Below are 27,470 nucleotides of genomic sequence, written 5' to 3'. Positions count from 1 at the left end.
GACCCTACCTGTCCTTCCAACTATCGCCCCATCTCCCTCTTCCCTTTCCTATCCAAGATACTTGAACGTGCTGTTCACCGCCGTTGCCTTGACTTTCTTTCATCTCAAGCTATTCTTGATCCACTTCAATCTGGCTTCCGCCCCCTTCATTCAACTGAAACAACGGTTGCTAAAGTCTCCAATGATCTGTTCCTAGCCAGATCCAAAGGTCTCTATTCTATCCTCAAACTTCTCGATCTATCTGCTGCTTTTGACACCGTTGATCACAGCCTGCTCCTTGATACGCTGTACTCACTTGGATTTCAGGGCTCTGTTCTTTCCTGGTTTTCTTCTTATCTCTCCCAGCGTATCTTTAGTGTATACTACTACTACTACTACTTAACATTTCTAGAGCGCTACTAGGGTTATGCAGCGCTGTACAGTTTAACAAAGAACGACAGTCCCTGCTCGAAGGAGCTTACAATCTAAAGGACGAAATGTCAAGTTGGGGCAGTCAAGATTTCCTGAATAGAGGTGTAGTGGTTAGGTGCCGAAGGCGACATTGAAGAGGTGGGCTTTAAGCAAGGATTTAAAGATGGGCAGGGAGGGGGCCTGGCGTATGGGCTCAGGGAGTTTATTCCAAGCATGGGGTGAGGCGAGGCAGAAAGAGCGGAGCCTGGAGTTGGCGGTGGTGGAGAAGGGTACTGAAAGGAGGGATTTGTCTTGAGAGCGGAGGTTACGGTTAGGAACGTAAGGAGAGATGAGGGTAGAGAGGTAAGGAGGGGCTATAGAAATGATAAGTAGTAGTAATAGTAGTAGAATTTACTAGAAAGCCTTTAAAAATGTATCAAAATAAGTACAGAAGCTTAAAATAATGCCAGTTTCTTTATATATATCTGCAGAAGAGTCAACATAGGTCTAAACTATAAAAATATCTTTTTAAAATTAGCCTGTATTCCAGCTAACTACATTGGGAGCCGCTTCTAGAACAGCCAGATCATTTGAGGGGCCTGTGATAGTTTTGCAAGGTTTAAGCGTGGGTCTTCAGAATTACAGCCAGACAAAGGTGAAAGGAAAACCAAAATTCTTTATTAACATAAATGCTGAAGCCTGTTACCTCACAGGCACAATACATGAGGAAACTCAGATGCAATCTTATGTGGGCCTGTTGCAGATAGGCCCCTAAGTTTATACAACTTTGTTGCAGAGTTGCACAAGCGCTGGTCTGGCTCCTACCAGGCCTCAAGCACAGCTTTCTTACAATACGCAAATTAAAGCTTGGTCTACCTTAGCCAGGTTCTGGTACCATATACATAAGCTGTGTTAGCTATTTGAATTCTATAAATTTGGTCCAAACGCAGTGACCATTAAGTCAAATTGTAGCAGGTTTGAAAATAATTGGTATTCCCTTACGGCCCCTTTTACAAAACAGCAGTAAGCCCAACACGAGCTTACCACTCACTAAAAAGGAACTACCGCCGGGCTACCGCAGCAGCCTGGTGGTATATCCCACCCCCAGCGCTCCATCATATCCGGTGCTACAAAAGTATATTTATTTTTGTAGCGCCGGTGTGTACCTGATGGTAATCACTGCCTGGTTACCAATGTGGGTTAGTGCAGGAGCCCTTACCACCACCTCAAACCAAGGCCGAACAAAATTAGCTTTTTTTGAAAGATGCTTTCACCACACCATTAAAGCATGTCTATAGTCATTTCTCTTACTTTCAACTTATTTTTTTGATGTATGGAATATATTTTATCTGGGCTTCCAAAATGGCCTTTTAAAATGTCCATGCCTCTTGTAGATGTTTGACCCTGTAAATCACTCTTTTTAGTTTCTTTTATACCAGATATCCTAATTTTTTCATAGTCTCCCTTTTGAAAATTAAATGCTATAATAGTAGACTTTTTTAAGGGTCTTTGTTTCATTGATGACAAATTGGATTGCATTATGATCACTATTGCCTAGCAGCCCTACCACCATTACCCCTTGCACCATATCTTGCATTCCATTAAAGACTAGAACTGAAGTACTTTCACCCTTCTGGTTGCATCTTAGTCCAACTGCTCCATGAAGGAGTCATTTATGGCATCTAGAAGCTTTATTTCCTTTGCATGTCCAGATGAGAAATTTACTTCATTAGTATGACAGTAATTAGAATCTCCCATTATTATTTTGTTTCCAAATGTGCTAGCCTTCCTAATTTCTGTTAGCATTCACTGTCTTGTCTCTTCATCCTATCCAGATGGATGGTAGCATAACTCCACCAATGTGCTCTTCCCCTTCAAATATGGAATTTCTATCTTAAAGATTCTACAATGCATTTTGTTATAACTTCAAGAGGGCATACATGTAGATGGATCATGGGAGGGGTATGGACATGTAATATAGAATGCTATCTGCCTCATGGGCCCTACATATCAAACAGGTTGTTCCCGTGCATTAAGACTATTTTTGCTGCAGGGTAAAATGGCAGATTTTTAACATTTTCAGTATTAATGACCACGTGCTAATTTTCTCAGTAGGGCGTTAGCCCCATCCACCACCTATTTTGTAGGCAGTAAGAGCTCACATGCTAACTACATGTAAAACTAGAAGACATAAACTGAGGTTGCAGGGTGGTAAACTTAGGAGTAGTTTAAGAAACATATTTTTCATGGAGAGGGTGGTCGATGCCTGGAATGTCCTCCCAAGGGAGGTGGTAGAGACAAAAACAGTCACAGAATTCAAAAAGGCATGGGACAAACACAGAGGAACTCTATTTAGAAAATAGATGATATAAAACAAAAATAAAAAGTTTAAAATAGGCTGGAAAGGGCTTCAATGGCAACTTCAGTAAAGGAACTGAGGACAGTTCCGGGCAGACTTTTACAATCTGGGTCCCACAAATAACAAGATGTATTCAGATAGGCTGGAGTGAGCTTTGATGGCAAATCCAGAAGGTTGAACATAAGGACAGAGTCAGGTGGACTTCTATGGTCTATGTCCCAGAAACACCAATGAAAGACTTGTGATAAAGTGCATAATCACACTCATTGTTGATTTAATCATGAATTGATAATGAGTGTGACTGTTGGGCAGACTGGAAGGACCATTCAGGTCTTTATCTGCCGTCATTTACTATTTTACTAATAAGTTAGTGGATGGCAATGTATCTGCGCTAACCAATTAGCAAAGAGCACGCCCACTCTCTGCCCCCAGGCCCACCCCCAGCACTGAAAAATAAATTTTATTTTTTAGTCCATGGGTAGCGCATGACAATTCCAAAACTACCACAGGATACCTGAGTGCTTATCACAGTTTAGTAAAATGACCCCTAAATTTAGCTTCTAGAGCCTTCCTCCCATATTTTCCGATGTTGTTGGTGCCAAGATATGTATCAAGACAGCTGACTTCTTTCCAGCATTGTCTAAAATCCTACCTAAGTACATAAGTATTGCCATACTGGGAAAGACCAAAGGTCCATTAAACCCAGCATCCTGTTTCCAACAGTGGCCAATCCAGGTCACAAATACCTGGCAAGATCCCAAAAAAGTACAAAATATTTTATACTGCTTATCCCAGAAATAGTGGATTTTCCCCGAGTCCATTTAATAATGGTCTATGGACTTTTCCTTTAGGAAGCCGTCCAAACCTTTTTAAAACTCCGCTAAGCTAACCGCCTTTACCACATTCTTTGGCAACAAATTCCAGAGTTTAATTACACGTTGAGTGAAGAAAACGTTTCTCCAATTCGTTTTAAATTTATTACATTGTAGCTTCATCGCATGCCCCCTAGTCCTAGTATTTTTGGAAAGCGTGAACAGACGCTTCACATCTACCCGTTCAACTCCACTCATTATTTTATAGACCTCTATCATATCTCCACTCAGCCACCTTTTCTCCAAGCTGAAGAGCCCTAGCCGCTTTAGCCTTTCCTCATAGGGAAGTCCTGTCCCATCCCCTTTATCATTTTCGTCGCCCTTCTCTGCACCTTTTCTAATTCCACTATATCTTTTTTGAGATGCGGCTACCAGAATTGAACACAATATTTGAGGTGTGGTCACACCATGGAGCGATACAAAGGCACTATAACATCCTCATTTTTGTTTTCCATTCCTTTCCTAATAATACCTAACATTCTATTTGCTTTCTTAGCCACCACAGCACACTGAGCAGAAGGTTTCAACGGATCATTAACGATGACACCAAGATCCCTTTCTTGGTCCGTGACTCCTAACGTTGAACCTTGCATGACGTAGCTATAATTCAGGTTTTTCTTTCCCACATGCATCACTTTGCACTTGCTCACATTAAACGTCATCTGCCATTTAGACGCCCAGTCTCCCAGTCTCGTAAGGTCCTCTTGTAATTTTTCACAATCCTCCTGCGATTTAACTACTCTGAATAACTTTGTGTCATCAGGAAATTTAATTACCTCACTAGTTACTCCCATCTCTAGGTCATTTATAAATATGTTAAAAGGCAGCTGTCCCAGCATAGACCCCTGGGGAACCTCACTAACTACCCTTCTCCATTGAGAATACTGACCATTTAACCCTACTCTCTGTTTTCTACTACTACTACTATTTAACATTTCTAAAGCGTTACTAGAGTTACGCAGCGCTGTACAATTTAACATAGAAGGACAGTCCCTGCTCAAAGAGCTTACAATCTAAAGGACAAATGTGCAGTCAGTCAAGAAGGGGCAGTCAAATTGGGGCAGTCTAGATTTCCTGAAAGGTATAAAGGTTAGGTGCCGAAAGCAACATTGAAGAGGTGAGCTTTGAGCAAGGATTTGAAGATGGGTAGGGAGGGGGCTTAGCGTAAGGGCTCAGGAAGTTTATTTCAAGCATAGGGTGAGGCGAGGCAGAATGGGCGGTGCCTGGAGTTGGTGGTGATGGAGAAGAGTACTGAGAGAGGGATTTGTCCTGTGAGCGGAGGTTTCGGGCAGAAATGTAAGGGGAGATGAGGGTAGAGAGGTAATGAGGGGCTGCAGACTGAGTGCATTTGTAGGTAAGAAGGAGAAGCTTGAACTGTATGCGGTATTTGATCGGAAGCCAGTGAAGTGACCTGAGGAGAGGGGTGATATGAGTATATCGGTTCAGGCGGAATATAAGACATGCAGCAGAGTTCTGAATGGATTGAAGGGGGGATAGATGGTTAAGTAGGAGGCCAGTGAGGAATAGGTTGCAGTAGTCAAGGCGAGAGGTAATGAGAGTGTGGATGAGAGTTCGGGTGGTGTGCTTAGAGAGGAAGGGGCGAATTTTGCTGATGTTAAAGAGGAAGAAGCGACAGGTCTTGGCTGTCTGCTAGATATGCGCAGAGAAGGAGAGGGAGGAGTCAAAGATGACTCCGAGGTTGCGGGCGGATGAGACGGGGAGGATGAGGGTGTTATCAACTGAGATCGAGAGTGGTGGAAGAGGAGAAGTGGGTTTTGGTAGAAAGACGATAAGCTCGGTCTTGGCCATGTTCAGTTTCAGGTGGTGGTTGGAAATCCATGCAGCAATGTCGGATAAGCAGGCCGATACCTTGGCCTGGGTCTCTGCGGTGATGTCTGGTGTGGAAAGATATAGCTGGGTGTCATCAGCATAAAGATGATACTGGAAACCATGAGATGAGATCAATGAGCCCAGGGAAGAGGTGTAGATTGAAAAAAGAAGGGGTCCAAGGACAGATCCCTGGGGAACTCTAACAGAGAGCGGGATGGGGGTGGAGGAAGATCCATGAGAATGTACTCTGAAGGTGCGGTGGGAGAGACAGGAGGAGAACCAGGAGAGGACAGAGCCCTGGAACCCAAATGAGGACAGTGTGGCAAGAAGTAAATCATGATTGACAGTGTCAAAAGCGGCGGATAGATCGAGGAGGATGAGGATGGAGTAGTGGCCTCTGGATTTGGCAAGGAACAGGTCATTACAGACTTTAGAGAGTGCTGTTTCTGTCAAGTGTAGAGGGCTAAAACTGGATTGAAGTGGATCGAGGATGGCCTGAGAGGAGAGAAAATCAACACAGCCGCTGTGAACGGCACGCTCAAGCATTTGGTGAGGAAGGGTAGGAGGGAGATGGGGCGGTAGTTGGAGGGACAGGTAGGGTCAAGTGATGTTTTTTTGAGGAGAGGTATGACTACAGCGTGTTTGAAGGTGTCAGGGACAGTTGCAGTGGAGAGAGAGAGGTTGAGGATGTGACAGATGGAGGGGGTGACTGTATGAGAGATGGTGTTAAGTAAGTTGGTGGGGATGGGATCAGAGGAACAAGTGGTGCATTTCGAGGAGGAAAGAAGGGTAGGGTTGGTTGGTTGAGGGAGAGGGTTGAAGGGTGAAGAGGAGGAGGTGGCTTGGTAGTGAACTCAAGGTTGATCTTTTGCACATTGTCGCGGAAGTAGTCAGCCAGTGATTGAGGAGAGAGTGAGGGGGGGGAGCAGAGGGCATTTTGAGGAGGGAGATAAGGGTGGCGAAGAGACGATAAGGGTTGGAGCTGAGAGAATTGGTCAACTGGGTTTAGTAGTCCTGTTTGGCAAAGAATAGGGAGGACTGGAAGGAGGATAGCATGAATTTGTAATGAAGAAAATCTGAATAGGTGAGAGATTTCCTACAGAGGCGTTCAGCAGATCAGGCACAGGAGTGAAGGTAACGGATGCAAGGGGTCAACCAGGGCTGGGGATTAGTGCGCCTTGCGGGATGGGAGATGGATGGTGCGAGGGTGTCCAGAGCAGAGGAGAGAGTGGCATTGTAAGCGGAGACAGCATTGTCGACAGACTCGGAGGACATGATGGAGGGGAGCAGATTAGAAATACTAGAGGATAAGGTGGGAGGGTCAATAGCCTGGAGATTCCTGGAAGTAGTGGTTAATGTTGGGCGGGGCTGAGGAGGGGTGAAGAAGTGTGAAGGTGATCAGGTGATGATCAGAGAGAGGAAGAGCTGAGATGTGGAAATTGGAGGGTGAGCCGGAAGAGGAGAATACGAGGTCAAGACAATGGCCATTTTGGTGAGTAGGGGTGGTGGAGCACAGCTGGAGGTTGAAGGTGGATGTTAGAGTGAGGAACTGAGAAGCGTGAGAGTCGGATGGGTCATCAGCGTGTATGTTAGTCTCCGAGAATGAGGGGTCAAGAAAAACAGAAAGCCAGGCATCGAAGTCAGTGAGGAAGGAAGAAAGAGATTTATCGGGGGGTGGGGGGGGGGGAGGCGGTAAATGACTGCCACTCTGAGTGGCAATGGGTAGAATAGACAGATGGCGTGGGCTTCAAAGGATGAGAAGCAGTGAGATTGCGGTAGGAGGAGGGGTTGGAAACTTCAGGAGGGCGAGAGTAGTAACCCGACGCCTCCACCGCGGCCAAGTGGGCTTGGAGTGTGGGAGAAGAGATAACCTCCATGGCATAGGGCCGCGACTGAGGCAGAGTCATCAGGGGAGAGCCAGGTTTCAGTTAAGGTGAGCAGTTGAAGGGAACGAGAGATGAAGAGATCATGGGTGAAGGGAAGTTTGTTGCAGACTGATCAGGCATTCCATAGGGCACATGAGAAGGGGAGGGAAGAGGGGGGAGGAGGGGAATAGAGATGAGGTTGGAGACATCCCGGAATCGTTTGCATGGATAGGATGAGGACAGTTGGGGGGGACCTGGATTCAGGGCCGGTCCAACCCAGTAAGCAAAGTAAGCATGGCAGGAGGGCGCCGACCTCTGCAGGGCGCTGCCGCGCCATGTTTACCCTCACTGCTTACCTCTGCTCCCTGACCCCAACAGCAGCCCTGCCTTCGGTTTCCTGCTTTCCCTTCACTCGCCTCGTTCCTTCCCTCAGTGTCCCGCCTTCTTCTGACATCATTTCCTTGTGAGGGCAGGACACTGAGAGGGAATGAACGAGCAAAGGGATGGCTGGGAGACGTCGGCAGCAGCGCTTTCACTGATGCTGCGCAGCTGCTGCGACGTCGGAGGTAAATTTAAACACAAGATTTAAACCAGAGAAGCGGGTGGGCAGGTGGACATGGAAGCGGGAGGGCAGGGGAGAGAGGAGCATTGATCGATGGACATGGATGGGAGGGCAGGATCCAGGGAGAGAAGAGAAATTGCTGGACATGGAGGGGAGGGGAGGGAGGAGAATTGCTGGATATGGATGGATGGAGGGGGGCAGGGGAGGAGCATCAATGGACATGGATGGGAGGACAGGACCCAGGGAGAGAGGAGAAATTGATGGACATGGAGGGGAGGGCAGGGGAGAGAGAGGAGAATTGCTGGATATGGATGGATGGAGGCGGGAAGCTGGGGAGAGGAGAATTGCTGGATATGGATGGATGGAGGAGGGAAGTCGGGGAGAGGAGAATTGCTGGATATGGATGGATAGATGGATGGAGGAGAGGGGAGTTGCTGGATATGGATGGAGGGGATGGAAGGGAAGACAGGAAGGAGATGCACATGGATGGAGGGGAGAGAGAAGAAATTCTGGACATAGATGGAGGGGAAGGAAGACAGAGGAAGGAGATGCACATGGATGGAGGGAAAGGGAGAGAAAAGAAATGCTGGACATGGATGGAGGGGAGTGAAGAGAGAGGAAGGAGATGAGATGAGGAAAAAGGAAGAGAGGAGAAAAACTGCACATGGATGGAGAAAATAGGCACTAGCTAGGTCAAGTCTGCAGAGGGCCCAGCTTTTACTTATGGATATAGAGCAAGAAATGAAGAAGAAAGGAAAAAAGGAAAGAAATAAATGGAAAGGAAGCCCTGGAAATGGAGTTAAGAGACCAGATAGCAGCAGAATCAGATACTAGGCCAGCATGATCAGAAAAACAAAGTCACCAGACAACAAAGGTAGAAAAAAAATCATTTATTTTCATTTTAGTGTTTGGAATATGTCCACATTGAGAATTTATATCTGCTACATCTGCTATCTTATTTTGCAATGTATAGCAATGTGCTTCTTTCTGTTTTTCTGGTATTGTGCTGCATGCAGAGCCTAACTTTTTTAGGATTTCAGGTTAATTTTTGAAGAATTTGAAGAGGGGCTATCTCTGTTCTGCATGTGTGACTGCAAGGCCAAATGTCTGAATAGGGATCTGTTTGTTAGATTCATAGATTTTGCTAACACATTGTTCTTCAGAGTTGGCAAGACTGTCAGTTCTCATAATTCATGGTCTGTATGCTAATTTGGTTTGTGCCATTTTGAGTATAATGGAGCTGTAACAGCTTACAGAAATTATTTATAATGAAAACAAAAAAACACGTTATTTTTCTTCTGTACTGGTATATTATTTTCAATGATGCCATGGCTAGTAAAAGGGGTGTGACTACTGTAAGGGCGGAGCCATAGTGATCCCACCTCTGGATAGGTAGGGGCGCCGACTAATAGGCTGCAGGAGGGTGCCAGAAACCCTAGGACCGTCCCTACCTGGATTGGGATTAATGTCTCCCACGGATAGAAGGAGGAGGAGTAAGAGAGTGCGGAGGAGGGTGGGGGAGGTATGGCGACGAAGGAGACGAAGACGGGACACACTTAGGAGGAATGGGGATGGGTTAATGGCAGGAAGGAAGTGTTGAAGGTTGAGAGCTAGGAAGGAGGATGGGGACAAGAGAGATGGTGAGGTGGTGAGGGACGGGGGTGAAGAGGGTATTGCAGTATTGAGTAGGACTGGAGAGGACATAGACAGCGGTAGGGGGAGGGGAAAAAGATTAGGAAGGGAAAGGGCAAGGAAGAGAATGTGTACATGGGCCATAAGTAGTGGCTGAGGCAGGTAGGTTGGTAGATGGGCTGAGAAGAAATTGATGGGCTAGCGAGCAGGTAAGTCAATGGGCTGATAAGGTAGCAGGCAGGCAGGCAGGTTGGTTGATGGGCTAGTAGTCAGGACGGACTGGAACAAGGTGGAGCAGATGGACTGGAACAGGCAGACTGGAACAAGATGGAGCAGATGGACAGGAACAGGCGGACTGGAACATGCTGGGACAAGCAATGCAGATGGGCTGGAGCAAGCTGGAGCGGATAGACTGGAACAAGTTGGAGCAGAAAGAAGCGGAGTAGCAAGACTGGAACAAGCTGGAGCAGGACTGGAACAAGGTGGAGCAGGCGGACTGGAACACGCTGGAACAAGCAATGCAGATGGACTGGAACAGGCTGGAACAGACGGACTAGAGCAAGTTGGAGCAGAAGGAAGCGGAGTAGCAGCAGGACTAGAACAGGCAGGAGCAGGACTGGAACAAGCTGGAGCAGGACTGGAACAAGCAGCAGAAATTTGTAGTCCCATGGAAAGAAGCAGATCGAAGGGGAGATAGTGAGAAAATGGCGGACTCTAGAAACAGAGGTTTATTGATCAAAGACTCAACACAGTACTGTGTTTTAGCTAGCAGCCTTCTTCAGGAGTCTGCAGCTTGCCTCATATGGTGCTATGCACCCATGTCTCTCTTGTCGGTGTGTGTGTGATCATGGCGGTTCATCTTTCTGGATGGTCTAAGGCTCCTCCGGCACCCGTGATGGTGGTTCGATTGCCAGCATTCGCATGCATCAGCACTCTCCAGTCGGGTTCGTCGCCAGATGATCTCTCACTCTCAATCCCCGTTCGCCACCGATCATCGCTCCGGGTGAACAGCCTGCAGCTGTTCCCTACTGTTCCCTGCCTGCACCGCGGTGCGTAGGTCTCTCGTCCGGTGAGTTCTCTCTAGTTGCGTGTTCGGCCACGTGGACTAGTCCGGATACCGATAGCGCCGCTTCCAAGCTCCCTTGCTCTCCCTAGTTGGCCGCCCATACCCGACTTTTGCCATTCTGGACACCAGGTTTACTCAGGCTCTGTTCAGCGGAGTACCAGCGCGCAGGTAGACTTAGTTTGGCGGAGTTCTGGCATACAGGTCAGGTCGCTGGGCCAGACCGCTGCTAGCTGGGTCCTACCTGATTCGGAGCTGCTCCCTGTTGTTCTTGCCGCCGACCACAATTGGCTTTAGTGTGGTCTTTGCCGGTGGTTTCGGCTGAAGGTCCCGTTCACTTCTGGATTGGGTAGGATCTCTGTTTATAAAGGTCAGTGCTCTGTGATCATTCCAGCAGCAGCCAAGGCCTGGTTGGTCTGCTGCTGATGGCGTGTTCAGGTGGTCAGCATGGACGCTGATGGTCCTGCGTTCGGGAGTCTGTACAGTCACTGGGTAGACACTCAAAGCCATCAAGTACAGCTACGGCTCACCCTTTCCGATCTCCCTGCCTCCAGACGCACAGGTCGTGCCCCAATTCGCAGCTCTGGTGGTCAGGCCGGTCCGGTGGCACTTTTGGTGCGGGAGCTCTGCGTTTTTAATCCACAATAGAAGACTACCTCCTATCCCATGACTCTCCAATTTCCTCTGGAGTCTTTCATGAGGTACTTTGTCAAAACCTTCTGAAAATCCAGAAACACAATATCAACCGTCTTGCCTTTATCCACATTTTTGTTCACCCCTTCAAAGAAATGTAGTAGATTTGTGAGCAAGATTTCCCTTCACTAAATCCATGTTGAATTTGCCTCATTAATCCATGCTTTTGAATATGCTCTGTAATTTTGTTCTTAATAATAGTCTCTACCATTTTGCCCGGCACCGACGTAAGACTCACCGGTCTATAATTTCCCGGATCTCCTCTGGAACTTTTTTTAAAAAATCGACATTACATTGGCCACCCTCCAATCTTTCGGTACCACGCTTGATTTTAAGGATAAATTACATGTTACTGACAATAGCTCCGCAAGCTCATTTTTCAGTTCTATCAGTACTCCGGGATGAATACCATCCGGTTCAGGAGATTTTCTACTCTTCTGTTTGTAGAACTGCCCCATTACATCCTCCAGGTTTACAGAGAATTCATTAAGTTTCTCCGACTCATCAGCTTCGAATACCATCTCCGGCACTGGTATCCCACCCAAATCTTCCTTGGTGAAGACTGAAGCAAAGAATTCATTTAATTTCTCCGCTACGGCTTTGTCTTCCCTGATCGCCGCTTTTACTCCTCGGTTATCTAGCGGTCCAACCGATTCTTTTGCCGGCTTCCTGCTTTTAATATACCTAAAAAAAATTTTACTATCCAGCTTATAATCGAACGAGAATAACGCCCAAGTTCCGACCTAAATCGGGAGATGGGCGTTTATCTCACAAAAACGAATAACGCGGTATAATCAAAAGCCGAATTTGGGTCGCTTTCAACTGCACTCCGTCGCGGATGCGGACAAAGTGGACGGGGGCGTGTCGAAGGCGTGTCGAAGGCGGAACTGGGGCGTGGTTATCGGGCGAACAGAGATGGGCGCCCTTCGCCGATAATGGAACAGTTTTGAGCTAGAATTTAGGACACTTTTCCTGGACCCTGTTTTTTTACGAATAAGGCCCCCAAAAGTGCCCTAAATTACCAGATGACCCCCAGAGGGAGTCGGGGATGACCTCCCCTGACTCCCCCAGTGGTCACTAACCCCCTCCCACCACAACAAATGATGTTTCACAACTTTTTACTTTCACCCTCAAATGTCATACCCTCCTCCCAAGCAGCAGTATGCAGGTCCCTGGAGCAGTTGTTAGGGGGTGCAGTGGACGTCAGGCAGGTGGACCCAGGCCCATCCCCCCCCCCACCTGTTACAATTGTGCTGCTTAATGCTATTAGTCGTCCAACCCCCCCAAACCCACTGTACCCACATGTAGGTGCCCCCCTTCACCTCTTAGTAATGATGTAGACTTGTGGGCAGTGGGTTTTGAGGGGGATTTGGGGGGCTCAACACCCAAGGGAAGGGTGCTATGCACCTGGGAGCTCTTTTACCTTTTATTTGGTTTTTGTAAAAGTGCCCCCTAGGGTGCCCGGTTGGTGTCCTGCCATGTGAGGGGGACCAGTGCACTATGAATCCTGGCCCCTCCCACGAACAAATGCCTTGGATTTATTCGTTTTTGAGCTGGGCGATTTCATTTTCCATTATCGCTGAAAAGCAAAAACGCCCAGCTCACACCTTGACGAATAAAACATGGGCGTCTTTTTCTTTTAAAAAATACGATCCGCCCCACCCCTTCACGGACCCGTTCTCGGAGATAAACGCCCATGGAGATAGGCGTTTCTGTTCCATTATGCCCCTCTAAGTGTTTTTGCCTCCAACGCAATCCTTTTTTCAAAGTCCCTCTTAGCTTTCCTTATCAGCGCTTTGCATTTGACTTGACATTCCTTATGCCGTTTCTTATTATTTTCAGTCGGTTCCTTCTTCCATTTTCTGAAGGATTTTCTTTTAGCTCTAATAACTAAAGTCTGCTGCTACCTTTGCATCAGACCAGCCAGTGACCAAGTAATCCTTACGCTCGTTAGCCACCCACTATAAAATGACCATTCTGATTCATTCTTCCTAGACAGACGCCCTTAAGGACACATCCTTGGTACCTCCCCTGAATGGCAGGTCTTGGTTATTGAATTACTTCCTGCCACACCAAGGTGATGTTTTCCTTCCAGGTGACCTTTATGCTCCAAGGCAGCCCAGAGGCTGTGAGACTGGAGGTGAGAGTTCTTTATTCTGTCCTTGAAGGTCTCTTCTATATAAATTGTTTCTTGCCTCAGCACCTCCAAGTCTACTACTCTAGCCTCCAAAGATCAGACTCATTCTCTGAGAGACAAGAGCTAAAGTCAAAATATAATTTTTGAAAGGATGCTTTTGGATTTTGGGGGAGATATTTTATTTAGAATTTTGGATTTGTTTGATTCCTTTGATTCCTCCTTTTAGAAGTGATTTGATATTACACCAAATGGCAGAATTTTATCACAAGAAATAAGGAAAAAAAACCTGCCTAACAGAACTAAGAATATAAATACATTTGAGATCTCAAATGGAGTTTAAATCAATGCACTGTCACAGTTACACAGCAGATGAAAGAGCTTGCTGTCTCAATTGCCAGGAAACTATTCAGAAATTCTCACTTTGATTTTATTTGATAACACAGTACATTATTGCTTAAATGTAATATGTAGAGACATCATACTGCAAGGCTGCAAGAAATGAAAATAAATATAATAACGGGCTCTTTTACTAAAATGCAGTAAAGTTTTGCATTTAACCATGCAGTAAGTGCCCAAATCACTATATAGTAAGGGCCGGATTCAGTAAATGAAGCACAAAGTTAGGCACCAGAAAGATTCATGCTAAACTAGTATTCTGCAAAGGACGGGAGCCTTTTGCAGAATACCAACTTAGTTTGGATCTCGTGCCTATCTTTGGGTACTGGATTTATATCCCCTGAAACTTGGTGTGAATGCCGTTGCCCAATGTACAGCACTTGGACGCACAAGTCACAGTATTCTAGAACATCCGACCTAACCTCTGGTAATGCTCCCTGATCTGTCCATGCTCCTCCCATAGCCACACCCTCTTTGAATTGTGTGCTATGAAATTTAGGTGCAGATATTATAGAATAGCAAACATGGCAAATGCACGTTTAAATCCAAATTGTTGCCAATTAACTCCACTTATTGAAGACGCCTCATTAACTAATCTATGCACGAATCTGTCCTGGACACCCAAATTTGCTTGCCCAACTTCAGCAGCCTTTATAGAATTCCGGAGTAAGTGTAAAGCATGTGTGCTAATTGTTGAGGGCATTCCTAAGTCATAAATGGTTGATATGCCAAACCCATAAGATTTCCAACAGGTTAGTGGTCATCTTAGTTTGCTATGGACATAAATTAGGTTTGTAGCAATTTTTTGTGCAAAATTGCACTACAGGTTAGTCAGAAAAATTGATAAATACACCTAACCAGGGGGCCCTTTTACTAAGCAACGTAAGCGCCTACGCGTGCCCAATACGCACCAAAATGGAGTTACCACACGGCCACTGCATGGCTCTTGCACAATTTTTATTTTTGATGCATGTCCGATACACGCGGTCAAAAAATAATTTTCTTCTGCGTGTATCGGAAGCACGTCAAGTGGCATTTGGTGCGCGTAGGTCAATACCACCCAGTTACCGAGTGAGACTTTACCGCTAGGTCAGTGGCTGGAGGTAAGGTCTCAGTCCCAAAATGGACGCGCGGCAAATTTCATTTTGCTGCACCTCCATTTTCGGCACAAATTTAGAAAAGGCCTTTTTTTACACGTGTGCTGAAAAATTATTCTGTGTGCGCCCAAAACCCATGCCTACACTACCACAGGCCATTTGCTGAAAAATTTTCAGCACACCTTAGTAAGAGGACCCCCAGGTGTATGCCTATTAAAGATCTGTTCTTTCAATTTAAAGGTGCATGTTTCCTAAAATGTGCTAAGCAGTTTGCAACTGTTTTAATACGCATTAACCATTAGCTCTTGCTCACACTACTACTACTACCCAGTGTGTATTAAAACAGCCAGTGAACTATAAAGCTATCCAAAGGATAGGGTAAAGATGGGGCTTGGACTGCACATCACAGTCAGTGTGTGGTAGGTAGCATGCACTGTTAATGTGCAGGTAGTGTGGGTTCACCTAGCACCACTTCAAGAGGTGGCTTTATTTATTTATTTATTTTTATTTATAAATGCTTGATATACCACAATAATCTAAAAGACTTTGATGCAATTTATAAAAGTTTTTTAAAGGGAAGGGAGAGAGGGGAAGAAGAAGAGGATTACGTTATGGTGAATAGAGGGGAAAGTATACATGAACCTGTGAGTTTTGATGGCAGTTTTAAACTGAGCGGGGTTGACGGACTTGCGCAGGGAGAGAATTCCAGAGCTTGGAACCTGTATAACTGAGGTCTGAGGCACAAGTGCTGTCAACACAGATGACAGAAGGAGGAGGAAGTGTAAGTTGGCAAATGTTAGTAGAATAGAGCGTGCGAGGGGGTGCATATAGAATGAGCAGACGGTTGATATAGTTTTAAGAATCAACAGTCATCGAGCTGAACGTAACACATTAGAGAATAGGACTGTGCAGAAACTTTAGGAGGAATGCTGGTCACATCCTCAACAGCTTCCATAGAGCCTTTGCACTTAAGGCACATTAATTTTCACAGTTAACCTATGTTAAGCACAGAAACCTGCCTCAAAGAGGCAGTACATATAAGTGTTATCCCCCATTATAATGGGGATTACTAAAGATCATGAGAGAGCTCTCCAGAGTTACTGAGGGGAAGGTTCTGAGATTGTAGGTGGTAAATGATCCTGGGTAAGTTACAGACAGAAATGTTTCTGGTTGTTGAATGACAGTAGGGGAGGAGTTAGGAGTTAATAAATGTTAATGTCCGGTTTGCACGAGGTCTTTGGTTACCTCTACCCCTACCAGGACCCTTGTGAAGAGGGGGATATCTTGGATGGGTTCAAGAAACTAAGGTTGACCAAAGAGGAAGGTTTCTGCCAGTAAAGCATTAAACCTGAGGAGGAGGAGTGCTCCAGGTGGGAAGCAGGGGAACCCAACCTAGGAGCAGGAATAGGAAAGATCTGTTCAGAGCCAAAGGCGGTAGCCTGGAGAGGTACTCCTTTGAGGAGAGCGTGGACAGAAAGGGAAGTCTGGTCCAAACAGGAAGATCTGCTTGTTGCACAAGTGCTGCAGGCACAACCTTAGTTTGTTTCACCCAGAAGGGATGGGTATAGACAGGAAGAGCTGTAAACATGTACATATTGTAGGATTATAAATTGTATTTGACATGATACATCATATCTCTTAAGTTTGGCTCTGGATTTATAATTTACATCTGATATCAAGTAGGATTACAAATTGACTATTTGTTCCAATGAAGATTTGAACTGCCTGTTGCAGGAGTTAGTAAAGTTCAGTTGCATAAAATACAATCCTTGGTGTGAGGAGTATTCTTGGAAGTGTGAGTGAAGTGCTTGTTCCCAGACTGATCAAGAGTACTTGTGTAAAGCCCAGCTTAATATCCAATGACCTACCAGAGTAAGTGCAGCCCCTGCCTATTCCCAAGCTCGAGTAAGTCCGCCTGAACTGAGTGTGACTGAGTGAGAAATTTTGTTTTGTGGCTCGGGTCAAGGGTGTCCAATCCCGAGAGCTAGTCTGTGCCCCAGCACACTGTGCTGGTGGCGGTGGACCCAGGTTATATAGGCAACACACTAGCAGAAATCAAGCTACTTACTCAGAAGTCATCCTTGGCTGTAGTGTACACACATCCTCAAATATTTCTCCATGAAGGCAAATGCATTGCTGTTCACAGTCCCGAAATGCATGTTATAAGCTAGTTGGATAATCAGAGATTTACACTTTTTCTAATTGCTGTAGGCCACTTCCCTTTCATACTGTGGTATCAAAAGACATGAATACAATTCCTAGCAAATTATTCATTTGTGCTTTAAAACATATGTTAGATGTCATGTCTGGTTTTTTTAGCATTGCTGTTCCTTGTGACTATGTTTTTTGGAAACCTGCAATTTAGTTGCAGCACACAATATGTAGTCAGTTGGTATTTGTATTACCAAGGACACTGTTGTTGACGCACCTTGTAAAGTGTCTACATGAGTTTGTGTGCACGGGTATCCATATCCATCTGGATTGATTTGTTGACTCCTGAGGCAGGTGCCCCGTATCAAAACACAGATCTGCATCGAGTCTGACTAATAAAATTGCTTTTTATCCTTGAGTTGGAACTGTATTGGTCCTCCCTACTTTCTTTTTCGCTCTGTATAGTTCATAACACCCATCAGAATATATGGGACAGTTCTTTTTTTCACTCCAGCCTACCAAAGTCATAATTCTTTCAACTGATGAACACATTTAAACTCATGAGTTGGCCTCGCCAAGATTCTGCATGATCGGTATGCATATTATTACATTAGAGTCCTATATTTACTAACCTGTGCTCATGATTTTCATCTATATTTAAAAACTTGTGTTAAGGTTCTGCATCTAATACTTATTAACATCTAAAGTTAAGGTACATTAGCTGGGAGCAACAGTATAGTTAATGCAGAACAATGTCACTATCATAAAATTACAGTTAGTTCAGTTATAATCAGTGCTTTTTTGTAGGAAAAAAGATACCGGTACTCATTATGGGTGGGGTCACCATCTATGATTCCGCCCCCTATGGTAGCCACACCCACAGTAGCCACACACCTTATATCAGCCGTGGCGCATATAAGCAGTATCATTAAAAATACTATACAAGTACAGGAGCAAAAAATAACGTGATTTTTTTTCATTATAAATAATTTCTATAAGCTGTTATAGCTCTAGTATACCCAGTGCAAAATAAGACAGCAGATGTAAATTCTCAAATTGGACATCTTCCAAACACTAAAATGAAAATAAAATGATTTTTTTCTACCTTTGTTGTCTGGTGACTGTTTTTCTGAACATGTTGGTCCCAGTCCCAGTCTCTGATTCTGAGGCTCTTTATCTGATCCCTTAACTCCATTTCCAGGGCTTCCTTTCGATTTATTTCTTTAACTTTCCTCCTTCATTTCTTGCCCTACATCCATAGGTAAATGCTGGGTCCTCTGCAGACTTGACTGGAGGAGGTATAGAGTGGATCCAGCTTTTGCCTATCATCCATGTGCAGATTTTCTCCTCTTTTCTCTTTCCCTTACCTTGTCAGTATGCATCTCCTTCCTCTTTCCATCTATGCCCAGCATTTTTCCTCTCCCCCTCCATCCATGTCCAGCATTTCAGCTCTCTCCCCTCCCCTCCATCAATGTTCAAAATTTCTCCTCTCCCCTAAATCCATGTGCATCTCCTCCTCTGTCTTCCCTCCCCTCCATCCATGTCCAGCATTTCTCCTCTCCCCCTCTACTCCATTCATGTGCATCTACGTCCTCTGTCTTCCCTCTCCTCCATCCATGTCCAGTATTTCTCCTCTCTCCCTTCCTCTCCAACTGTGTGCATCTCTTTCCTTCCCTCCAACATTTCTCCTCTCTTCCCTGCCCTCCGCTCCATCCAGGTCCAGCATTTCTCCTCTCTCCCTCCCATCCATGTGCATCTCCTTCCTGTCTTCCCTCCACTCCATCCATGTCCAGCATTTCTCCTGCCCTTCCCTCCATCCATCCATGTCCAGCAACTCTGCTCTCTCCCCTACCCTCTCTTCCCATTCATGTCCAGATTCTCCTCTGCCCTCCCATCTGTGTCCAGCAATTCTCATCTCTCCCCTGCCCTCCATGTCCAGCAATACTCCTCTGCCCTCCCCTCCCATCTATGTCCAGGAATTTCTCCTCTCTCCCCTGCCCTCCCCTCCCTTCCATGTCCAGCAATTCTCCTTTGCCCCCTATCCTCCCCTCCATGTCGAGTAACACACCCCAGGCCTCCACCTGCCCCCCCTTCTAAGCCCCCGTTGAGTTCCAGTGCCCCAGCTCCACCTACCTGCGTTAGCTTCCCAACAGCCCTGCTTTCCGTTCCACCCCCCCCCCCCGCGATGCGTTTAAATCTTTTATTTATTTATTTTTTACATGAAGTCGCAGCGCCGGCGTTAGTGAGAGGACCAGGCTTGCCTCCTCCTGCCTTCCCTTCATTCCCTCTCAGTGTCCCGCCTTCCTGTGATGTAGTTTCATGTTTCCGCAAGGGCAGGACACTGAGATGGAACGAAGGAAAGGCAGGAGGATGCGAGCCTGGTCCTCTCATTAATGCTGGCGTTGCGACTTCACGTAAAAATAAATAAATAAAATATGTAAATGCGTCATGGGCGGCAGGAATGAAAAGCAGGGCTGGGGAGCTAAAGGCGGGCAGGTGAGCCTAGGAAAAAAAGGTGACAGTACACCATACCGGCGCGTACTGGCACAAAAAAAGCACTGCTTATAACCCACCATTTCCCATATAGTTCACACCAGATTACAGCAAGAAGATTCTAGAACACAATAGTCTAGGAAGTTACATAATGTAAATACAAAATAATACTTAGACCTTAAAGCAGTATCACATAATAATAATAGTGATAAAACATGTGGACAAAGGGGATCCAGTGGATATTGTGTATCTAAATTTCCAGAAGGCGTTTGACAAAGTGCGTCATGAAGGACTCCAAAGGAAACTGGAGAGTCATGGGATCAGAGGCAGTGTATTATTATGGATTAAAAGCTAGTTAAAAGATAGGAAGCAGAGAGTAGGGTTGAATGGTCATTATTCTCGATGGAGAAGGGTAGTTAGTGGGGACTCTCAGGGGTCTGTGCTGGGACCGCTGCTTTTTAACATATTTATAAATTACCTTGAGATGGGAGTGACTAGTGAGGTAATTAAATTCGCAGATGACACAAAGTTATCCAGGTTTGTCTCGTCTCAGGAGGAGTGTGAAAGATTGCAAGAAGATCTCATGAGACTGGGGGATTGGGCGTCCAAATGGCAGATGAAGTTCAACGTTGACAAGTGCAAAGTGATGCATGTGGGAAGGAGGAACCCTAATTACAGCTATGTCATGCAAGGTTCCGCTTTAGGAGTTATGGACCAAGAAAGGGATCTGGGAGTCATCGTGGATAGGACGTTGAAATCTTCAGCTCAATGTGCTGCGGCAGCTAAGAAGGCGAACAGAATGTTGAGTATTATTAGAAAAGGGATGGAAAACAAGCATGAGGATGTTATAATGCCGTTATATCGCTCCATGGTGCGACCGCACCTGGAGTATTGTGTTCAGTTCTGGTCGCCTCATCTCAAAAAAGATATAAAGAAATTGGAGAAGGGTGACAAAAATGATAAAAGGGATGGGACAACTACCCTATGAGGAGAGGTTAAGACGGCTAGGACTCTTTAGCCTGGAGAAAAGGCGGCTGAGGGGCGATATGATAGAGGTCTACAAAATAATGAGTGGGGTACAGCGGACAGATGTGAAGCATTTCTTTACACTTTCTAACAATAATAGAACCAGGGGACACAAGATGAAATTAGAATGTGGTAGTTTTAAAACAAATCGGAGAAAGTTTTTCTTTACTCAGCGCGTAGTTAGACTCTGGAACTCATTGCCAGAGAAGGTAGTGACGGCAGCTGGCCTTGCCGAGTTTAAAGGGGGTCTGGACAGATTCCTGAAGGAAAAGTTTATTGATCATTATTAAATTTGGGTTTTTTGCCAGGTTCTTGGGGCCTGGATTGGCCGCTCTCAGAGACAGAGTGCTGGGCTTGATGGACCTTTGGTCTTTTCCCAGCGTGGCAGTGCTTATGTACTTATGTAACTATAATCAGATTATTTGTCACATAAATCTGAAACAATAGTGTCTCCAGACCTTTCTTAAACATGGTATAGTTAGTAATATTTCTAAGCTTATCTGGTAAGAATTTCCAAAATTTTGCAGTTTGAAAAGCAAACAAATGATTAAAAAGCTTCTTTGAGGTAATACCTTTAGGATTCGGGGGATCAAATAATGCCGATTTCTGGAAGTTATATAAATATCTTGCCAATGTATAGTGCACAAGAGTGATCATATACAATGGAACTTCTCCAAATGTAATTTTCCATAGCAAATAACCCAACTTTAAAAATAAGATAGAATGCAGTTAGCTATACTAGCTAAAAGTAATGCATCATTGATTATGTTAGTAGTAACTAATATTTATGAACTTTGCAATAACTGCAAGGTGCAGTTCATGTCCATTTTGTCTCCATACCATGTTCCCTAAGAGGAAATTGGTGTTTAATGCAGTAGTTAGTGTAAGCAATTAAACTACTGCATTAATTGATAACATGGCACCACCATTCTATTGGTTTAGATTAAAATTCATGTTGAAAACCTAGACTTCTATTTAAGAAAGTGTGATAAGAATTTGCAACTATTGCATGGTATTTCCAAAATTATTGTGTGGTAACTTCAAAGCTCCTGTGTTAACTGTTTGGGGGTATGCCCATCATCTTTCCATACTGTTAATGGATAACAAAATGCAGATAGCTATGCCCAAGTAAATGATGCTAACTGTGCCTTGTTATCTGCTGTGTTAAAACTCAGCATGTAGATAGCACCTCCACATTAACTGTAGGAAATACTATTCTCCACCCCTTTCCACATTAGTTGTAAGGAATGGATTGTTGACAGCAAAAAACATGCTGTTAACTCTTAGTGTGATACTTGTGTTAACTGTTAGTGTGCATTAACTGCAGGGTTAACAGTTAATGAAACTTTATAATAACTTAAGGGCCCTTTTAAAAAGGCGTGTAACGGCCTATGCGCATCCAGCGCATGCCAAATTGTCATTACCGCCCAGCTACCATGTGCCTCAGTCAGCAATTTTGAATTTTGCAAGTGCCGAAAATATGTGGTAGAATATATTTTCTATTTTCTACCATATGACGCTTACCCTGCGATAAATGGCAGTGAGTGCACGCTGCAAGCCTACCGCCTGGGTAGCCCATGAAATCTTACCGCTAAGTCAGTGGGTGGTGATAAGGTCTCAGGCCGAAAATGGACACGCGCTGGTTTTTATTTTGCCACACATCCATTTCCCGGCCCCTTAAAAAAAGGTTCTTTTTCCAGGATGCATTAGAAACTGGCCCAGCGCGCGCCTAAAAGACGCGCTCGCACTGCCACAGGCCACTTTTTGCCGCGGCTTAGTAAAAGGGCCCCTTTGGTTCTTGAAGGAATCATAGCATACATGGTGTAAACAAATTGTAAATAGCCCTGTGGTAACGTGAATGAGGGCGGGCTCAGAGTCTAAGTAAGATAGAACCACACAGTGGTTGCAGACAATGAAAAAAAGCTGAAGGCAGGGTCCTGTTCCATTCACAGGTATGAGAAACAAAAACAACGTATAACTAGTCCGTAATGCAAACAAGTCGTTGTGTGGCCTGCTGTTGCAAGGCCACTGTGTACCTTTCCTGTCTCTCAACACAGTAGCACACTTTACTTGTCCCTGGCCTGTTTCTTCACACATTCGGGTCAAAAAACAGAAGCTGCAAGATCCCAACTGAGGCTTAGCCTACCTAACTGCAGCAGTGGCAATTCATACACAGATGGTGGAGGCATATGCCCTGGGGTGTTGCTGCTTTATCTGGGCCCTTTCAACCTGGATGTGCCCCTAGCTTTTATACTTCTTAGTTTCTGATCTTTTCCCTCGACCCCTTCCATGCCACTTCCCCTTGGGCAGGATTATGGATCTTAAGATGGTTCTGAAACTGTGAGGGAATGTCCTATAGACTCCCTCATGAGCCCGAGTGACTTTCCCTAGATGTTTTAAAATGATATTAAGGCTTGTATTTTAATTTGCATTATTTTGTAACTTTAGATTTGCAGTGCAATACAGAACCAATGCTTCACATTGATTGAGGATTACTGTACAGGTCTTAAGGCATTGCTGTATCTGCAAAGTATAGAAGAGCTCCAGGACTGGGATGGACAGAGTCCTCCAACTATGCGCCATCAGATGGGAAAGCTTGTACCCAAAATTGCAAATATCATTGGAAAGGTATGTGTTATATTCAAAGAACTTTCAAATATGTTTCAGAGTATGCATGTTGATTCATACAGTGTTAGCTACAGTACTATACAAGGGTAATTTTATGACAGGGCACCTGATTTAGGAGAGTAAGTAGTCACCTACTTAGGTGCTATTTTATAAAGTCATTTAGGTGCCACTTATACAAGAAGTTGCCTTTAGAAAATACCACTATACATGGCAGAAATTGCAACTACCTTTAAGGTACAGACATTTATACCAATTTTGGAGCAAGTTTGCACATAGGTTAGCATATTATATAATGTACACATGTACTTTTGAATGCCACTCACACTCTTCCCAAAACTCCACTCGAGTATATGCCTATCAGCAAAGTCCCCACCATCACATTACTCCAGTCAGTATTGTATAAGAGTGCAAAAATGGTTTATAAAATAACCCTAATATCAAAAGAAGCACAATGAGCCTTCAGGAACGGGTTTGATTTGGTTTTTGTACTTTGGATTTCCTCTTCTGTGTTCTGTTGATACACTGTCTTCAAGCAAGTGTCAATATGTATGCTAATTAAAGACGTGTGCTTATAACCTAGACTGTCACATTGGTCATTCACACCCTTTTTGTTTTGCCTTATAAAATTACCCTGTCAAAATACGTGTTTAATCAAAGGCATATTTATTGTCATCAACATTTTGAATGCAAGTAGGCGCCAAGGGTTAGAAATCTTGGATCTTCTATGCCCACAATCGGGGTTCCTGAGTAAGGAATGAATTTCTGAAACAGGGCTTTGTAGAACGCCTTTTGAGGTAACATTTTAGGCTTTCAGCGATCCAGATAATTTATTTTATTCATTTTCTAACAAAATGTTTCAGTAGATATTTTTTGAGACTCTTTCTGGTGTACATGCAAATTTTTTATAAAGTACATAAATACATTACAACTGTGCCCCAATTCTGCCCAAATGTTGCTCCCACATTTCCTCATCCTACTCCCTTATAGCCCTTCTGACTGCCCATCTCTGATATTTATTTTTTAAAAAGGTTAAAACTATAAAAATAAGGTTTTGCTCTAAATCACCTGCAATATAACTTGCATCTCCTCAACTGGGATTTTTTTTTTAAATGAGCTGCCCATTTCTCCTATGAGAATCTAATGTTTATTTTTTCTCAGATAGTATCATCATCATATCTTTTATTAAAGACTTTCTTAGGATTGTCCAAATTGTGTCCAGTGCTTAAGGGTTCTAGTGCTGTCATTTACAAAACCGCTTTCTATTTCAGCTACCTCTCTGTAAGTCATTGCTAGAAAATTCACCAAATGGCCTTTGTTAGTGACACCCATATATCCTACATACTCTGAGGTTATTGGTTCAATGAGAAATCTATTGTTGATTTTTTTTCATTCTCTTTTTATCTGTTCTGCAGTTGTGCTTGTATTGCTGCTCATGCAGCATGAACTTTTTCCCTGGAGCAGTGTGTTATTTGTTTTTACTGAGAAAGAGAGAAAGGAAAGTGATCAGAGGAAATGTGGGCTTTTGATTAGACATACAGAGGAGGGGGAAATGTCTTTGATTGCCTGGATGGTGAATTATAAAGAGGGAAACAGAGAACAGGGTAGCTCATGACTTAGTGGAAAAGCTAATTTTACATACTGAAGGGGTTGAGGTTGGCTAAGGGATTGTGGGTGCAAGGTAATGGCAAAGGGCTATGCCCCTAGTAAAAGGGGTATAGAGATACGTGATCAGAGAGAAGTGGATATTCTATTATGTGGGAATGGTCCCATCTGGTCACTGGTGCAAGAGGGCTTAGGAATCCGTATACTGAAGTGCACTGTTTTTGCACTTAGCACACCCTAACAGCAGAAATCAGTGTGCATTAAATGCAAAAGCTCCATGCTAATTGTTGGGGGCATGCCAGCATGTCATCTGGAATTTATACATAGACATGCGTAGAATCTGGTCGCAATTAGTGCAGCGGCACTTACCCCCAGATTCTATATAGCACACCTAGATATCTGCACAAAAATCCAAGCGTATTCCATAATGATGTGTGTACCTTAATTGGCTTAACAAGCCAATCAGCATTGTTAACAGCATTTAACAAGCAATAATGAGCACTAATTGGCAATTATTAGAATTTACACGCTCAACTCGCTAAGCGTTTTCTGTAACACAGTGCAACTAAGTTCTAACTTGCACAGTCAAAAATGGGCTTGGTTATGGGCAGGGAAATGGGTGCTCCATGTGCATTCCAACATTTATGTGCATAGTTATAGAATATGGCCTAGTGCACCTAAATCTACGCGCCGGGATTTACACCATGTTTTCATTGGTGCAAATGGATGTGCATAGTTTTAGGTACTGGGATATCAACTAATTGTATTCTATATACCATGCCTAAATTTAGGCACTGTTTATAAAATAAACTTAGGTAGGAATGTTTTCCATGCAGATTTTTAGGCACCATATATAGAATCCCCCTCTTAGCACCTCCAATTGGAGGCACTAACTGCACAAATGAAAGTTAACGTGCATTAATTACTGTCTCCTCACTACATTATACAGTCCATTCGCATTCTCCACCCATCTAGTTCCTAACAGAATAGGCAGTTAACAGGTGAATTAGCATGCGCAAACTGTCATACTACTGCAGTAACTGTTAGCATGCTTCTCTGGTAGCTGTTAGTTTAACGCACTTTAGTAAAAGACCGCCATAAAGTTGTTGCTAGTTTAGTGGGTGGGTTCAACCATTTCCTGACCATCCCTTCTAGGGGTCACCATAAGAGTACAGCTTAGGGTGTTCATTAAGGAAGCCCAACAATAATCTGGTAAGGGTTTTGGGGGGGAGGGGCAGGGCCGCTGAGAGGGGGGGGCAGGAGGGAAAAAATTCCCCGGGCTCAGGCCTCTGGGGGGGGGCCCAGCGCCGCAGTCCGGCCCACCCGCCGTTGCTCCCTGGCATTGAATTTAAGTACCTCACCTTCGAAGGCACAGCAAGCAGCGGCAGACCACTCCTTCCTTCCGTGTCCCGCCCTCGCCTGACGTAACTTCCGCGAGGGAGGGACACAGAAGGAAGGAGTGGCCTGCCGCTGCTTGCTGCACCTTCGAAGGTGAGGCGCTTAAGGTCAGTGTAGAGGGCCCGGGGGTGGAGAGAGGGCCCGGCGACCTTGGGTGGGGGGCCCCCGGGGGCGGCCTTGTCCCCAGGCCTGGCCCAGTCTCTCGGCGGCCCTGGGGAGGGGAACTGAAAAGGAGAAGGTCTGTTGCCTGTCTCTGAAACTGAGAGGAGACCTGAAGAGGGAGAAAGCAATATCTCCTGGTTCTGAATTCCTGCGGGAGGTGCTATTTAGTATATGCATGATTACTTGCACTGAGCAGAAGCATTTCCCAGGGTGTCTGCATGTAAATTAATCCTGAGAATATATATATATATATATATATATATATATATATATATTCTCAGGATTAACTTACATGCAGACACCCTGGGAAATGCTTCTGCTCAGTGCAAGTAATCATGCATGCCAACAAGCATGACGCACACAGGTTTACATCGGGGCAATTTCTCCAAGTGGATTAGTTTTGAGCATGCCACAATAAGAATGAACCTTACTTCTAAGCCAGGCCATGTGGAGTATGATCTCAGTCTCAAATTTATTGCTACTGCTCACTGTAGTACCTGTGTATAGAAGGCAGTGTTCCCACTAAGATACCCAGGGTTCATCATCAACATTCTACCATTGAGGATGGTACAGTAGAATTGCAGTTTAAATCATTTTAATCAGGCAAGTTTTGCAGGACTCCCACAAGATCTGTCTGCCCATTTGAGTGAAACCGCAATACTGTTGTATTGCACAAGATTGTAGAAATGTAGGCAGCAAACTCCTACACATCTTAGAGAGAACATTGATCATGAAGGCAGTTTTATATAAGCCTATTTCTGTGGGAAAAAACACCATTTTACTTGTGGAAATGCTTTTAAAATTATCCTCTAAACATTCAAAAATTTTTCAAATGTTATTACTACACTTCATGCTAAAATATTCTTGGTAGAAATAAATCTAAGTCAAAAACACATTTCTACTATCCTAATATTAACCTTACAGAACTGTCACAATAAGTTGTTACAGTATTTAACATTCAATAATTGAAATACAGTGATATCTGACATATTATTTATTTAGCTGCTGTACTGGAGTAGAGCAGAAATGTTTGAAAAATCAGTTAAAAAGCAAATGCAAAGCAAATTAATGCACAGCACATCAAGAAGTTGAGGGTAGCTCATGCATCTGAAAA

The 27,470-nt window shown here is 44.4% G+C and overlaps 1 protein-coding gene across 3 annotated transcripts in view; it reads left to right on the top strand.

Annotated features, from left to right (window-relative positions):
- DPYD (dihydropyrimidine dehydrogenase) overlaps window positions 1–27,470 on the top strand; it is a 1,476,885-nt gene that overhangs the window by 1,242,551 nt on the left and 206,864 nt on the right. For all 3 annotated transcript variants that reach the window (XM_030205306.1, XM_030205305.1, XM_030205304.1), the window contains one exon: window positions 23,015–23,194. In XM_030205306.1, the coding sequence (XP_030061166.1) occupies window positions 23,015–23,194 (180 nt within the window). The remainder of the gene's footprint in view (window positions 1–23,014; window positions 23,195–27,470) is intronic.

This window comes from Microcaecilia unicolor, chromosome 6, assembly GCF_901765095.1.
Source record: "Microcaecilia unicolor chromosome 6, aMicUni1.1, whole genome shotgun sequence".
Classification (NCBI taxonomy): domain Eukaryota; kingdom Metazoa; phylum Chordata; class Amphibia; order Gymnophiona; family Siphonopidae; genus Microcaecilia; species Microcaecilia unicolor.
The sequence above is the reverse complement of the archived record's forward strand: the minus strand, read 5'-3'. Positions and strand labels throughout refer to the sequence as shown.